Source organism: Phalacrocorax carbo, chromosome 13 (genome assembly GCF_963921805.1).
Source record: "Phalacrocorax carbo chromosome 13, bPhaCar2.1, whole genome shotgun sequence".
Taxonomy (NCBI): domain Eukaryota; kingdom Metazoa; phylum Chordata; class Aves; order Suliformes; family Phalacrocoracidae; genus Phalacrocorax; species Phalacrocorax carbo.
The window spans coordinates 13,985,609-14,001,917 of NC_087525.1; the positions used below are offsets into that span (position 1 = coordinate 13,985,609).

At 43.2% G+C, this 16,309-nt stretch overlaps 1 protein-coding gene across 4 annotated transcripts in view; it reads left to right on the forward strand.

The window, feature by feature from the left end:
• Nucleotides 1-16,309, forward strand: part of RASGEF1A (RasGEF domain family member 1A) — a 176,631-nt gene that overhangs the window by 147,211 nt on the left and 13,111 nt on the right. For 2 of the 4 annotated variants that reach the window (XM_064464869.1, XM_064464871.1), the window contains 3 exons: nucleotides 4,165-4,344; nucleotides 10,565-10,693; nucleotides 15,945-16,082. In XM_064464869.1, the coding sequence (XP_064320939.1) occupies nucleotides 4,165-4,344; nucleotides 10,565-10,693; nucleotides 15,945-16,082 (447 nt within the window). Of the gene's footprint in view, nucleotides 1-1,599; nucleotides 1,707-4,164; nucleotides 4,345-10,564; nucleotides 10,694-15,944; nucleotides 16,083-16,309 lie in introns of those variants that run through there. The other 2 variants (XM_064464870.1, XM_064464872.1) reach the window with 2 other exon arrangements.

Below are 16,309 nucleotides of genomic sequence, written 5' to 3' on the forward strand. Positions count from 1 at the left end.
CTTCAGAAGGAAATATTATCATATTTATTATATCACGTTAGCCTATGAATTCCTACCTCCTACTTTCAATAGCCTTTTTTAAAGGTCTTAAAGGTGTCTGAACAAGACTTGACAAAACTTGTCCCTCACCCTCCTCTAGCATTACACACGAATGTCCCAATGCAATACTGCAGCAGGTCGGACTGCTGGGTTCAAAGCTCATGCCGCCTGGGACTCCCCTGGTGTCCAAGGCAGGCAGCGTGCTGCAACTGAGGAAAGCCTCAGAGCAAACAGGTGTCAGGTCTGCTACAGTCCCTGCATGGGCTAAAGGATGTGCATCACAGCTAAGGTACGGGACTGAGACCGTAAGCAGAATTGGCAGGGCGGAAAAAGACTGACTTGAGAAGATGCCACTTAAGAAAAAAAGCTCATTTTAAATAATCATAGAATCATATGATTCTATGATAACTGAAGAAAATAAACTCTACAGCAGATCTGTTAAGATTTGGAAAGCAAGAAGGAATTCAGCAGGCAAGCAGTAAAGATAATGAGCAGCTACAAATCTTTTTAAAATTACTGCATGGTTAGATGGATGACAGTGCTTGTCCTCAGATGGTGAGCAAACGTGAATATATTCCTTACACTCATGAGTATGTGCATGTTCCCAAATTCGTTTGCCCTGCCCACCTGCCTCGACTGGCATGCTTACTTCCAGAAAGGCTTTTCCCACATTAATCACCGTGGAGAACAGTGAAGCCTTCTGGTACACATTCAGAGCCATTACATAAATAAATTTAATAATAACGATGAAATTGCTGAACGCCTGGAGACAACAGACAACAGGGCAAATGCTAAAACATCTCAATTCAAGTAAAATGAGAAACAGGATGGAAAAATATGTTTACGTGAGGGAAAACTGTAAAGATGACAACCCTCCTGGGTGTAGGTGAGGGAGTTTGTGAGGTGGCTGGATGCACCCACCGAGCGCCTCCATGGGAGATGGGACTCTAGGTACGCGCCCAAGCCTGCCTGTGAAACAACCGGCGCTGGTCCAGCGCCAGCCCAGAACTACCAGCTGACCGGCTCAGGCCATTTGAAAAGAGGAACAACTCTAGCAGAAAGAAGAATAAACCCAGTTATTAGCAGGGAGGGTCGGGCGGCATCCCGCGGTGCTGCGGTAATTACGGCGGGCGCTACCGCGTGCGCTGGCATAAACAGCTTGGGCGGGAGGATTGTGTCTCTGGGGCCATGTCACCCGCACGAGGCCGCCTCGCCCGCTCCACGCCACGCTTGGCAACGCGTGGGAGGTTTCCTCACAGCAGGCGGGAAAACGCAATGCCCACGAGGGGCTTTCGGCCATCCACGCGGTGCTCGTGGCAGGGGGTGAAAAGCGAGCGGACTGGTGGCTTCGGAGCTCTTTTCTGAGGTAAAAAAGGTCCCAAAACGAACAGGGTGGGGATAAAAATGACGTGTTTCAAGGCAAAGTACGTCTGAGGCGAGCACCCGTGCAACCCTGCCACACCCACACACCCACCGTTGACGCGGCTCCGTTTGAACCGGCCACGCTCGGGCTCAGCCAACGGGGCGCCGAGCTGGCCGTGACGTCACGGGCGGCGGGGCGGGGCGGGCGCTCCGCCGCGGGCGGGCGGGCAGAGCTGTCAGCCGCGGGGCCGCCGGCGCTGCCGCCCCTGCCCACGCGTATGTACACCTCGCCCGGGAAGATGAGGGTAAGCGCCTCGGGTCGGGCGGCGGGGCAGAGCCGGCGGGGGAGCCCCCATCGCGGGGGCAGAGGGAGGGGGGCAGTGAGGGGTCGCTCTCCTCAGAGCTCGCCCCGCGGCGGAGCCTCTCTTTTCCCACGGCCGCCAGCCCCGGCGCGGGGGCTGCCCGGGGAGCCGGGGGTTCGCGTGTGCCTGCGGGGAGTGCGGTGAGTTCCACAGCCCCGCGTGGATGCGGGGCCGAGGGGGCTGCGGCTGTTCCCGGGGGGGGGGGCTTTAACCGCCCCCTCATCGCGGGGGTCCCCCCGGAGCGAAGCCCTTGGGTACCCCGGGGGGGGCGGCGACAGCCAGCCCCGGCGGCAGCGCTCAGCCCCGGCCTGGCCGTCCGGCGAGGGTCGGGACAGGCTCCCCCCCGGAAAGGGGCTCCAGGAACAAAACCGATGCCGAACGAACGTCTTAAAGGAGTTTAACACACTTGCTGGTAGAGCGGGATGCGTTCGCTCCCGAAGCGTCCTTTCAGTGGGTGTTAGCTGCCCTTAAAACCCTCTGCAACTTCATGCTATTAGGCAGAAGTGCCCATCGCAGCCCGTCCAGCCTGAGGAGCAGCTTTCAGCTCTGCTGCTGTGAACCTTAAAAGGGAAAACAAACCAAATTACTGGTGAGTCGCATAGTGTGCATAGCAAAGCCGGCTGCTCCGTCGTACGCTCCGGGGGTTCGTCCGATGGCCGCGTACTGCAAAGCCTAGGCCTAGCAGATAAGTCTGAAATACTGAGTAACCTTAGCGCCTCTTTGTGCAGAATTGTTGGTTTTCCGTTTCTTGTGATATGCCAAAAACAGAAAACGCCGAGTCTATGCCCTGAACTTCTGAAGCTGGACTCTGCTCCTCAGAGCAGTCTCCCTGTGCTATTGAACAGCTTCTATATTTTAATTCACAGGGAATTACTCTTCCTTTATATCTGTATCATATCTGAATATATAAAGGTCTTCAGGTTAAAGCCACAAAACAACTCTACTTATCAGCCTGATGCAAGTAAATCTGTCACCTTGATGAACAAGTGTCATTAATACTGGGTTTGGGTTAGGTTTTTTTCCCCTTACTAATGCACCTAGTGTTCATCGGAGCTTAAAAAGCAATGTTTTGTATCCCAGGTTGTAAACATCACTTCGGAGAGTTTGAAGTGAAGAATGTGCCTTGCATTAGAAGTATATACAGTACAGTTTTGTTCTGCAATTGTTTCAAGTGCTACCTAAAAAAAAAAAACAAACCCGTTGTAGCGTTTAAGATTTCCAGTTCTTAAATTAGTTTTTGAGAAATTGGTAAAGGGAGGGAGAGGACTTGTGCCTAAGACAAGAGTGCAGTTAGAAACAGCTGTCAGTTTAAAAGGTACTGGCCTAATCCCTTTTGTCTACATAAGTGCTTCTCAGAGTGTGACATTATCGTGTTTGTTTCCTAGAGGATGAGACAGCAGCTAAAGAGTTAACGCCGCCTTCTTTCCACTTTACCTTCTAAACAGCCTTAACTATTTCAGCAGCCAGGGGGAACCGTTTTGATACTGATGCTGAATAATATTTTCAATCTTTACATACAGTAGCAGGATGTTTTGTTTAGCCTTCTGCATATGTTTAAGCTGTAGCCAGTTTAAAACAAACAAACAAAAACCCCCAGGGTTTACTCACAGTTGGTAACTGCTGTGTACTGATATATATAGCTTGTGGCCAAGGGAGGGAGGTGGAAACCCCAAACCTTCGTGTGGTTTGTGTGTTGCGACAGCAGGTTTGTTTCCTAAGCAAAAATCTCCAACGAGACTGTTATTAGAGTTGTATATTACAGTATAGGTCACAGCATTCAGTTCCACTCAGTTCATGGTTTTGCGTACCAAGAAAAAAGGGACACGCACACACAATTTTGTTCAGCCAGTATGCCCCCCACTGTTTCCAGTGCTATCTGTGTGCAGGAGAAGATGCCTTTCTGTGGAGACCTGGATTACATCCAGCTACAGAAGTAGTAAGGGATTTATCATCACAAGTCGAGTATTTTGGCCAAAGACCTGACTTCAAAAAGAGGGACATTAAGGCGCGGTATTTTTTGTTTGTTCAGTAAGGCACTGCTTCGGTATCTTTGAAATTCAGAAAGCATTTTGTGTTTTGATCCCTCTGTAGTTTTATGCATAAAGAGGCAGGGGAAAACTGCAGAGAAAGGAGAAAACAAGTGGAGTGAAGGAAATACAGTTTCTCCATCTACAGCCTTAATGACATAGTTTAAAGTGCATTTCAACCCCCAAAGCCAGCTTACAGATGTGCGACTGCTCAGATTCAGAACTTCACACTAATGCCCAGGCTGCGTTCAGTCAAATATGTAATTGTGTTTAATGTATGCCTCTATAAAACCCACACATAAGACATCCTGAAATAAAGCTTAACCCTCTCTTTTTTTTCTCCCCCCCCCCCCCCCCCCCCCCCGCTTCTGCAGGAAACTATGCCCCAGACACCAATATTTTCCAGCATGCTTGGTTCCAGTTGTAGTGGACAAGTGCAGCCAGATATGGGAGAGAGGTGCGTGGACCCTGTTTATCAGGATGGGAACCTTGTTTCTGGATCACTGGAGGCCTTGATAGAGCGCCTGGTGCCCACCATGGACTATTATCCAGACGTAAGTAGGCACTGAAATGGTTTTTTTCTACCCATGGTTTTTCCTGCATTAGTGTCTGGGTTGGTGCTTCCTCAAGAAATTCTACCTCCATCTGATTCAAGATTAAGATGTAGGCTAAGATGCATTGTTTTTTTACTTGCAATTATCATTCGCTAAGGATGGTGATCAATGGGGATACTCTCCTTTCTGTTTTCAAATGAGAACACTTGTTTGAAAGATAAAGCTGTGTTGAACCCAAATGGGTGCCTTAAGAACCAATTAAAAGCAGTATTAGCCACAGAATTTTCAATCCCTCTAAGCTGCTTTAGCTCTAATACAGCCAAGATTAACTACTAACCAGCTCCTACCTAGGGAAGCAGACCTGAAATCAGCTCTAGTAATTTTTTTTCCTCCTTAATTTTCTATGCATCTCCTAGTTAGGCCATTGGAAAAAAAACCACCAAAAATAGATTTTAATTAAAATGCTCTCTTTCTTAATCCATTTTGATGGGCCAGCACTATAATAATATATGTTCCTGAGCCTGAAAATTATTTTGCAACTGATTAAATATCCTCAGTGCAGTCCTCTAAAGTAAATACTACTTATAACTCCAGGGCATGTGATAAGATTCTGAACCTGAGATATTATTAAGAGATCACTATCACTTAAAATGACCCCTCGTATCATTAATGAAAGATGTTATTTAAACAACGTGCCAAAGATCGGAGAGGCTATATAGCACATACTCCAACTGAGCTCTGAGAAAGGGGTGGCTATGGCAGAAGCATCCCAACTCTTCGTAAAGCCTAACGGGGGGGCAGGAAAGTGCAATCCCTATTAATGTCTATGTTGAACTTAACGCTTGCTGTTATCTTGTACGTTTCACAGCCTAATTCTTTAGACCTTTTTACTGTGGTTTCACATCAGTCACGATAAAAGTCCCACCCACGTACATCACCCGTCTTCACAATCACCATGCTCAAAAAAGAGACTCCCCATATGAGAGTTCAGTGGGTATAAGCACCAGAATTTCCAGCAATAGCCAGCAGAAGATCAAAAAAAGCAAAACCACAATGTTTTAATATTCTGGTTGAAACGTAATCCTAAACTTTGCATTTAAATACAGCTAATGTATAATTGTGCTACCTTTGACAGATGCTGACTTAGTACCAAGTCCTAAATAAGACACAGAGGGGCAACCATTGTTAGACATTAAATTTCTGCTCCCTGTCCCCAAATAGGTATTGTAGAACAGGTGCAGAGGAGAGCAGCAGGTAGAACTGGTGTGGTATATCAATGGAATAGCTCTTTAGGCTGCTGCAGTTAAGCCTTCCGAGGAGTCAGTTCCTTGTCCTTTTGTGTAATACTAGAATATAGTTACTTTCTGCTTGGATTTCTGGAATATAGCTAAGTTTTTTAAGTAGCTGCTAATGCACATCCCTTATTGTACCTTGTAACATAAGATCTATTTGTAAGACAGCTGCTCTGAAAATGGTTCCATAAAGTGAGCATTACTGAAGGGGTCTATAGCTTATTTTGGAATGCTGCTCGTTTCCATGGCACTATCCCATACCCCGCGCAAGGGAGGATTGCAAACCAAGCAGTCACAGACCCCGCCCTGGGAGGCTGCGGTTCAAATAGACAGCAAACCGACAGCTGAGAGAGATACAACAGAAGCAATCAAGGGAACTCCAGGGAGAGAGAGGTGGAAAACAGCATTAAACCAAATTCATCTCCTCTACAGCAGGACACATTCTTTTAGTTAAATCAGATCACCCCATTTAGCTGAAAGGATTAATTATAAAATGAGTAGATAAATAAGCTTTGAACAACACAAAGAAGGAGCTGTGTCTGAGTCATCTGCAAATCCAAGCCGCCTGTTTCAGTTCAGTTGCATGTTTATTACTTAATTTCATGCTCATTTCTATTTTTAGGGAAGTTGCCACAGGGGGTTAGAGCCATAGCCATTTGCACTGATATCCTGGCAGAAGAGTAGCCAATACCAAAAAAAAAAAAGGTGTAAACACCTCTCAGTCTCATGTCTCTGGCTACCCAGGCTAAGAGAGGCAGTAAGGCATCAGCAATTAATTTGCACCAAGAGCAGCTATTGGTAACAGTAGCAGAGGCTACCCTAGTTTTGGAGTGACATATCTGTTAAGTTGCAGTACTCGTCCCAATTTTTGGATTAGTACATCCGAACACAACGCTTCGAAAGCGTTCCCGCCCGTGTGGACGTGAAGCTAAAGATCACAGTAACCTTCCAGACAGCAAAAAAGGGGCGGGGAAGAAAGCAAACACAGAGTATCTTTCTGTGATGGTTACAGAGGCAAAACAAAAATGTATTTGCCATGTTGGCAGAACACAAGACAGGCACGGGAGGACAGGAAAGATAAGGGCCTACATTTGTGTACTGCTCTTTTGAGGCTTGTTTGTGTACAGGGACTTGTTCAGCACACAGGAAAAAAAAGTATGCTCATGAGACAGAGGAGTTCGGGAGGTTAGGAATGGAATGTACCAGCCTGTAACTCTTGTGCCCAAGCAAGAATATGTTTCAAGAAAATATTTCACAAACAAGAAGTTCCAGAATGAGCAGTGAGTGCACAAAGAAAATATTTCTTCCCCCCCAAAGACATCAGTGCATTCTTCAGTCAGAGAGTAACAATTCCTTCTTTAGTCTTCTGCGCTTGCGCTCTCTCAGGTTTTTTTTTAAATATAATTCAGCTCATCTCTTAGCAACAACTTTAGGCACTAAAGGAATCTGGCTTCTTATTCTCTTGTAAAGCACAAGCCCCTTTTGTGTCAGCTTACGTTGTTTCAAGTGCAGAAAGGATATTTTTTTTTTTTTGCCTCTCCTCCCAAATACCTGTCACTTTTGTAGGATAAATGGAGCTTAACTTTCAATCTCATAGCTTATAGAAGCATTTTTTAATCATTCTTTGTCAAACCAGCTAGCTGCATAGCTGAATTTCCTTCCCCATCACCTTTATGATTAGGGGACTGCCTGTATGAGAGGGTTTTGTTTTTTGGGTTTGTGGTTTGTTTTTTTTTTTTAAACCTAGTATGTAGGCTTTTACACTGTTATAACATTTAGCCTACGTGTGTATAGTGGTACAGGTGCAATAAATTACAGAAATCCTTGATCTAGATAAGGCATATGACATTAGTATGAAATACTTCCTATCCAGGAGAACTGTGTTCCTAACCCCTGAGACCTACTGCTAAGCTGAAACATACGGCTTACTTGAGCCTGAGTTTTCTCTATTGGAGAGGGAGTGGCTGTGAGCAAAGAGGCAAGGAGTTGGAGGTCAACACTGCTGTCAGACCTGTCATTTTTAATTTGGCTCCTAATTGCAGTTACTACTTGTGTATGCCAACACAAGCACGAAAAGTATCAAACCCCGTCCCCACAATTAGATACCAATATATTGGAAACCAGCATACCTTGATTGACCATAATGGAACAATTTTCTTTTCCAAAGTACTGAACCTAGTTCCAGTTAAGTAACTAAAATATAGTAGGCGGGTTCCAGAAGTAGTAATAATGTGTTTCTAAAACCTAGTAGTCCAGTGTTGTCTGGAAAAGTATTGCATGGGTCCAGTACGGATATTACTGATTACAGAGAGACATCAGCAAGCCTAAAACAGAAAGTACATGCTTTTATAGCCTTGTATCTTCCTGCATCTTGCCAGTTTGGCACGTTTTTGAACATCGGATGAAATATTATCAGAGAGACCAAATACAAGCACAGGGCATCTGGGTCACACTTTTCTTGCAGTATAACAAAAGGGAAAGGATACTCTGAGCGGGCATTCCTCAGAGCCGCTCTGGGTAAATGCTGTCCCACATCACACACACTTCCACTAAGGAGACCAACACTAGAATTAGCATGAGAAGCAAAATTATATCTTTCTTTAAAAGAATGTGTTCCAGCTTATCAGAGCTAAGGTCACTGGCAGGGCAGCGTGGCTTAAGCTGTGGTTCCCCACTGCTTACACGTACAGGCATCTTTTCAGACAGGCTTCTAAGCTCCCAAAACAAGAACACGGGGAACAGATAGAAGTATAAAAATCCTTCTGCCCCACCGCCCAATCTCTCTCAAGTGCAAAATAGGGTAAAAGTGAGGGCTGCTTCATGTTTCCAGAACAAAAATTTTCACACAACCCAGTGACAGCTGACACACCCAACAGTTAAATTCCTTTCCCAGGTAGTCCAGACTCAGTTTTACATTCAAGGACAACACTGATAGAAATGAACACCAAAATTGGCTACAAAAATTAGCTGAGAATAATCGGGTATAGTTTAAAACAAACTAAAACCCAACCCCCGCCCCAACATGTTACAACCCAACACTTCTCATGCTTTCATTCTGACTGGAGAGTGTATCACTTTAGGGACCTCTCTCACATGCATAATAAGAGACATGATATGTTGTCCCATGGCACAACCAAGTCCCCTTTTAGTGAATCAGCGTACACTTGTGTGGGGTGTTGGCAACCATGCCATCAAGAAGGGAGGCCATGCCATGGGTGTCCAGTCATCACACTGGCCACCTGGTCCAAGTCACCAAGAGCCCAATTATTAGGTGGCCCCAGCTGTCAATCTTCTGTAGGCATCAGTGGAAGCCCTAATCAAGCACCTGACCCAAGCTATCCATCCAGTTAACCCTTCTCCACTTCTTTTCCCCTATCCATAAGCAATAGACGAGACAGAGTACAGATTAACTCCAGTTTCGACTGTAGAGAATTAATGCTATTCCTGACTTAATAAATGAACCCCAGCGCTAATAAGATCTTCAAATCAGGATGAGCATTTTAAATTCCTTTGCTTTATCACGCTCCACTCTGTTCTTTCATTAGCTTCCTCTACAAGCTCAGGACAGAGTTGGATGTTTAATAGATATGTGCTTAATGCATTACTTTGTTCACTCACTCCCGGAACACTGTGCCTTTTAGTTAATTGTATTTATTTTGTTTAAAAAAGCTTCCTTTTTCCCCTTCTGATATTTAGAGGTTTTCAGTGGTAAATTTATATTAGAGCACACTGAGTACTAAAGAAGGGGAAACATTTTTCATTAATAGCACATTTTATTGTGATTAGAGAGAGAAGCCCCATAACCTTTTTGGAGTCCTAAAGATACCATTATTTTTTAATTACAAGTGCGTTTTAGAGACTGCAAGCAGCAGAATGTGGTAGCTAATAGTAGAGATGCCATATTTTAGACAACTGGTCTAAACGTTTAGGTCTCTCCAGTTACTCGCCCAGTCCAAGGTGGTATATGCGCACATTGACTATTTATATGCACACCTGGCTGCAACCTGCCAAATCACATTTCTAAAAACACAGTACAAAGTAACAGTACACACTGCAAACATAACAAAAGTTAATGGAAATCCATTGTCAAGGAGATCCCCTAAAATTCCCTAACTCCAAATTTTGTCAAAAAGCCTAAAGGAAAAACAGAAGTGCTTATGAGATGCTGCTGTCGCTACTGAGGCAGTTACATTCAAATACAGAAGCCAAGTTTCCAACACTGAAGCAAGACTAGGCATAAAGGTGTTCTCGCTTCAACTAAACTGTCCAGAGTACAATTTGGAATACAGTGCATCACAGCTTTTAAAATACAAATGGAGAGGCTATTTCTAATGAGAAATAATAATTGTTGGCATTTATTAGCAGTGTTCATACCCAAAAGATTCTGACACAGGCCCCAAATACGTAAAGTCAAGCTTAAATTATTGTCATATGGCCACAATCTAAGCTGAAACGTGTGTCAGTGATTGTGAGGGAAAAAAAGATTAAAAAAAACATCCATGAAGAAATTACAGCTGTGGTTTGGAATACACATGAAGCAGTTTTCTGCAGCTCAGTGAAAAACAATCACTCTTAAAGAAACAAAGCAGCAGAAATAGCTGTGTTCAAGAGGCATAACACCCTATGCTGGATGGATTTCATTTGTCTGTTTGGTGAGCGATGACTAGGCATATTAAGTTTGGCATTTTAATGGGAAGTAATTTGGGAATCTGAAAACACCATGGTTAACAGCCTTGAAGCCTACAGCATTTCCTTTCAACAGAGCTAGAAGAGACCACCATCTCTGGAGAAAGGAAAAATTATATAAAGTTTAAACAAAGGAAAGTTACTGTGATTTGTGGTTATGGAATAATTTTTCCAAGGAAGACAGATTCTTTTTGCTAACTTATTGGGTTGTGTTTTTTTTTTCTCCTTCTCTGCTTCCACAGAGGACTTACATCTTCACTTTCCTGTTGAGCTCACGAGTCTTCATTCACCCACATGAGCTCCTGGCTAAAGTGGGGCAGATATGCATTAAACAGAAGCAGCAGCTAGAAACGGGGACTGAGGCAGAAAAGGTAAATGAACCATTATGTCCTTCAGTTAGCCGTGCTACTGTCATTTATTTCCCACTCTCTCCTCATTGTAAAGCTAATTAGATTGATAAAGAATGATTTGAAATTGTAATTGCTGTGTAATACTGGTTGCACTTTTATTTGGGTCTTTTTCCTTGAAGCACTGCTGCTTCTTTGCTAGCCACAAACATAAGTTACATACTACCTTACAAGTCAGATACAGTAGCTGGAAATATAACTTTGCTCATGAGCTACAGGTTGGTGCTGTGTGCTAGGGGAACGTGTATCTGCCATGAAACATGCCCAGCAAGTCACTTCACCCTTTTGGGCTTTCACCAAGTAGGGTCTTCCTTGAATCTGGTTCTTCTTTCTCCAGTCACCCTCACCATCCTAGTAGGGTTGAGTGCTCTGCTGTACGTTATTGCTGGGGTGTTTTAAGTTGGTGTAACAGTAAATCAGAAAGTTCTCTCATGAAAATTAAGGGATGCATTACTCAAGATGGTAGCCTGTGCTGACATGCATGACTAGGCAGTTTTACTACAACTGATTAAATACTTGCTGATTTCATCCCTGTCACTCTTATTTGCATCCCAGCTTGGGCTATTCCGGTACTTCAATTTCAGTCAAAAGCCTTGCAATACCCACTCTCCATAATGGTGAGACTTAGGTGGATTTAAGTGCATATCATAAACTGACCCAGTTTGGTTTAAAGACCTAAATTGTTCAAATCCTGGGCATGTTTTGGATCCGTTGTTCTCTGGTGAGAAATTACATGCTCACATTCCTAATCTTCAGCACGTTGATAGTCCCGGTTTGTTTCCTCCTTGTTGTATCAGGTCTCTGAGTGGGGAGCACAAAAGGCAACCCTGTGGTTTGGCAATACTGACTTTCTGACAGCAATACTGACGTAAGGGCTTCTTTCTCCCTCACTATTCCTGGGTGCAGTCTCATATTACGTCAGAATATTACTCCACAGGAAAAACTAACCGCTTCGTGCAAAATGACTTTCATGCAGGTCAGTCCCCTGACCTACTCGGCAAATAGCTATGTAACTCATCACGTAAGTGCTGGGGAGTTCAAGGGGTTGAGGAAAGAAGGTGCAAGAACCACCGCATCCAGCTTTGTACACAGAGGTGATAACCATTCACTGCCAAACTAGTTCACAACTGAGCAACCTCAAACTGATGCTCTGTAAATTGTAGTGGTTCCTTAGCAACGTGTAGCTAAACAACAGTGGGAGGAACTTGTAAGATATGTGGGGACCACCTGAAATGTGAAATGAATAGAGCTGATCTGTAGACATATGAAGAGGAAGACAGCTGTCAATAGCTAGCATCAAAATACCTACGTGAAATACCTGGATTTAAAAATAACGGGATACAAGATGAAACTTTTGTGAATAACAAGAGACTTAGGAGATTTTAAAATGGAAACAGTATTTGGGGTCTAAATCACCTGGCTGTTTAAAGATATCACTTGTAAAGTAGCAGTATTCTGGCTTTCCAGCAGACGTGTGAGAAAAATAATGGCTTCCACACTAAAATGAAAAACCATTGCATCCTAACAACAGGATGTAAAATAGAGCAGCTCACATTCTAAACACCCACACTCTTAAAGCTTCTGCTGCTGACAGTTTGGAAATGGGCCTACAGGAAAACCAACAAACAGCAGGGTGACAATAAAACGTGAGTGTTCGGGGGAGGCTGCTTTATTTTACATGCTTTGCTCCTTGCTTTGCCTACCACACCCCTGATCCCTTACTACCCCCTTACTATAACCTGAAATCTTTTCCTGTGCACTACACACAAAATTCTTGGGCAGCGCTACCTAAGCTTCTGACATCTCAGATAACTGCTTTACTGTCCTTTACTGCAAGCACCTGCATGTTTTACAGAATAATTTGTCCACTAGCATTCACAAACTTGTTTTTCTATCTGGCAACAAATAAAAGCTCTTTTCGCATGCAGCATAGGAATTCTAGACTCAAGGCACTCTACCTATTCACAGTCATAACCCATTAAGGTACCATCAGCTACCAGCGCCTTCTAATTAAGAAGCTCTGTAGCAGGAAATAGCTGACAGAAGTAGTTAAAGCAGCTCTAATAATTTCTGGTAAGAGATTTGCATAAGCAAAAGGAGAAGCTGGCTGACTTGTTGCCTGGATAGCACGCGAGCCAAAGGAGTGGCAATGAGCCAGGTTTTGAGGTTACGCACCACAATACCTATCGTTCCTTTGTTTATGTCACTGGCTAGCCAGAGTCCTATAGAAAACAACCCAGAGAAGAGTGGATTAAAAAGAAAAACACTCTGGGATGTCTTGGAGCAAGCTTGCAGTCCTTTTGGCCACTCATAAAAAGGAAGGGTTTCAGTTTAAGGCACCAATTATAATATACACGTCAGTAGTTAAGCTTGACCATAAAGGATAAGATGTAACTCTCCATAAGCGCATTAGAGATTGGAAAGACCCAAACAAGATTGTCACAAAAAGAGAAAAAAGAAGCACTTCTATTATTCAGTGGGAAAACCTGTTGTTAAAACTGTGGTGCTTGAAGGTAGGTGGGTTTTTTTTCAATAAAAAGTTAAAGAAAGAAAAAGAGAAAGAAGTTAGATTCCATCAAGCCTGTCTTGGAATACCCAAGTCCCTTCAAAATTTACTTCAAAAATTACTTCCCTCGGTTTTTGTCTCCAGCAAGGTCTCCTTTTTAAAACCAAAAATCAAAACCATACTCATATAACTGGGTCATTGTCATTAAACCTCCCTTTCCTACAAGCACAGTACTGCCATTGCCCTCCTTTCTAATTGGCAGTTGTTTCTCAGCACTGTCTGTCTTGTCTCATGCAGAACAGGGCTGATCCACAGTACTTAATAGGAGTATTTTTCTTCTCAAAGAAATATTTATGGGAGAAGCATTCCCACAGACTCCAGAGAACTCTGACAGGCCTCACAAGGGGAGGCTCATATCTGGAGTTTGTCCACAGAAAAAGTAGGTTGGTAGGTTTATTACAGCCATGACAAAAAGGAAACCACGTGCTGCTACTGCATATCTGTGTGATTTCTATCTAGATTATATCACAAGTTATGTGCATCAAGCCTGTCACGCCACTTTGGGCTTCAGAGTGCACATGAAACAGGAATCTCATGTTTTGCTATACTGATGGTTTTGTGTGACTCTCAGAAAGCATACCTTATTTTCATGAGCATTAAAAGCATCTGATAAAACATTAAGCTTTTTTACACCTGAAAAGTAATTACAGGAAGAGTAACGTGGTTTGTGGTTTGTCTTGCAACAGATGCCTAGCTTTCCATCATGAAGGAAGCAAATCCTAGTAACTCACGGGTAGATAAATGAGATGGGAAGTCAGCGTTCATACAGAGATGTTTGCCATGGCCTAAGGAAGGCTTTTTGGAACCTTCCCACCCCCATCTCTCCTTTTTCAGTTTCAAAAGTTAAAACAAACATAGTCAGGATAATTAATAGCAAAAACCAATCTGTAGCAGGTTTTGGTAAACACAAGTGGAGTAGGCACATACCTGTTAACTTTAATTGAACGGAAGCACACTGGTTGGCTAATTAATTCTTTATCACCACCTACAGATTATTCTTTTAATAACGTCCGGCTCCATGCATTTCCTAGCAAAGAAGGATAAATTGTCCGTTCCCCAGGGCAGGTGACAATGGGATTTTGGAGGCAAACTATGATCTGGAGCTCTGTCCCACACTGCTTAGAAATCCCTTGAAGCTGGACTCCACAGAAGCAGCACTAGCAGAGATTGTTTTGCAGGAATGCCTGCTGCTGGCAAAGAGAATGGTCGTGTTCTCTTTTTGCCCTCACTATCCAACAATTCTGTACTTCTTTTACTGTGAGGATCAGTTAAATGCTATCAATAAAAACCAGCTAGGAAAAACATGCTAGCAGAGGGCAGTTTGCAGCTCTGAAAAAGCAAAACCAAGAAAATTCCCTTCAGACTTACAAGGAGCAAAGGAACACTGGCTTATTTTCAGATTGAGGATTCAAAGGTGCGTGGATCAGAGATCTTATTAATCATTAGAGATCTTATTAATCATTATTCATATTCCCACTGACTGCATACAAGTGAGATGTGAAACAAAATGAAAAAAATAATATCTTAGTTAGTTTGACTTTTGGTTTGTATTAAATAAACTGGGACGTACTATGATCAGATGATGTTCCAAGCAGGAGCTCCTACCAATTCTTGGAAGACATTCTCTGTTTGTCCTAAAAGAAAACAGGCTGATTTCCTGTAGCGACACTCACATGCTAAGTCACCTTCTGTAACCACTGACGGAGAGCGCAATGAGGGAAGCGCGCCGCGCGTGGGGAGAAGGAAGCGCTGTGTAGTGGGACTTTGGTAGCTTACACAAGTGGGGAAGATAAAGACAAATGAAAACTTCCTTTTTCCTCAGTGCGTCACAAGTTGGGTAGGAGGGTAAATATAACCTGAATTAAGTTTTGATACTTCTTGTCCATTAAAAACATCCTTAGCACTCACACTCCCACTTTTACAAGAGTGTTCCCTTGGATTTATTGATGCTGCTCCCTGTTGCTATAATAGTGGAGTAATTGGCATCCAATTCAGGTCTAACTGATGAAAAGTCTTAGAAGATTCACGGGTAACAGAAAAACTTTAAAAATAGCTCTCCCTCTCCTTTGTGTGGTTGATAGCTTTTTGAGTAAGAGCCAATATTTCTATTTTCAAAGTCCATTTTCATTTAGATATCATGGAGAGAACACACATCTTTCCTGTCATTCATTTATTTTACTATACAGCACAATCTGGAGGGTCTGATAAATTCTATAGAACAAAAATGTCTTTGTGAACGTTTCTTACGAAAGATGCTTGGTAGAGCGCTGGAGTTTGTATGCATTTGATTTCAAACGCTAAGGTACGGCTGCCTCAGATGGCATAAATCCGCTTAAGTCCCATTGACTTCAATCAAGTAAGTCATTTAAACTATTCTGTCATCTCCCTGCCTTTATGCAACTAGCCTTGAAAATATCTTCAAACTGCTTGGTGAGAGACATTACGAAGCTATCATGAAAGGAGGCTAAACCATACTATTTAGGATATTTAACTGAGCCAGTTAAATATGTTTTTTTTAATCCCCTTCACCTACTACTAATGCAAAGTATCCTCAAAGGTAGCTCTAGTTTTATGCGAACCTTCATCAGCTAATTTACTCTGCAGTCAGAAAGGTCTACGGTCAGTACTCAACTCACTGTTTCTTTCTAGGCAAAGCTAAAATCCTTCGCTGCCAAAATCATTCAGCTCCTGAAGGAATGGACTGAAACTTTCCCCTATGATTTCCAAGATGAAAAATCCATGAAAGAACTGAAGGAGATTGCTCACAGGATCACACAATGTGATGAGGTAGGGGTGGTGGGGGGAGAAAAACTGTTAAGTGGGAAAGCAATATTTGTCAACCTTTATATATAGTTTATCGTATTATACACAAACCCTTGCTCCTGCAAGCAGTATTTTCTAGATGGACTACAGCAGCAGTTGCTGAGCTGTCAGCGTAACTGCAGGACATGGGCTGAGCGATGAACTTAATGGTCTGTTAGCAGAATCTGTCTCTGTATAATCACCAAGTGTAA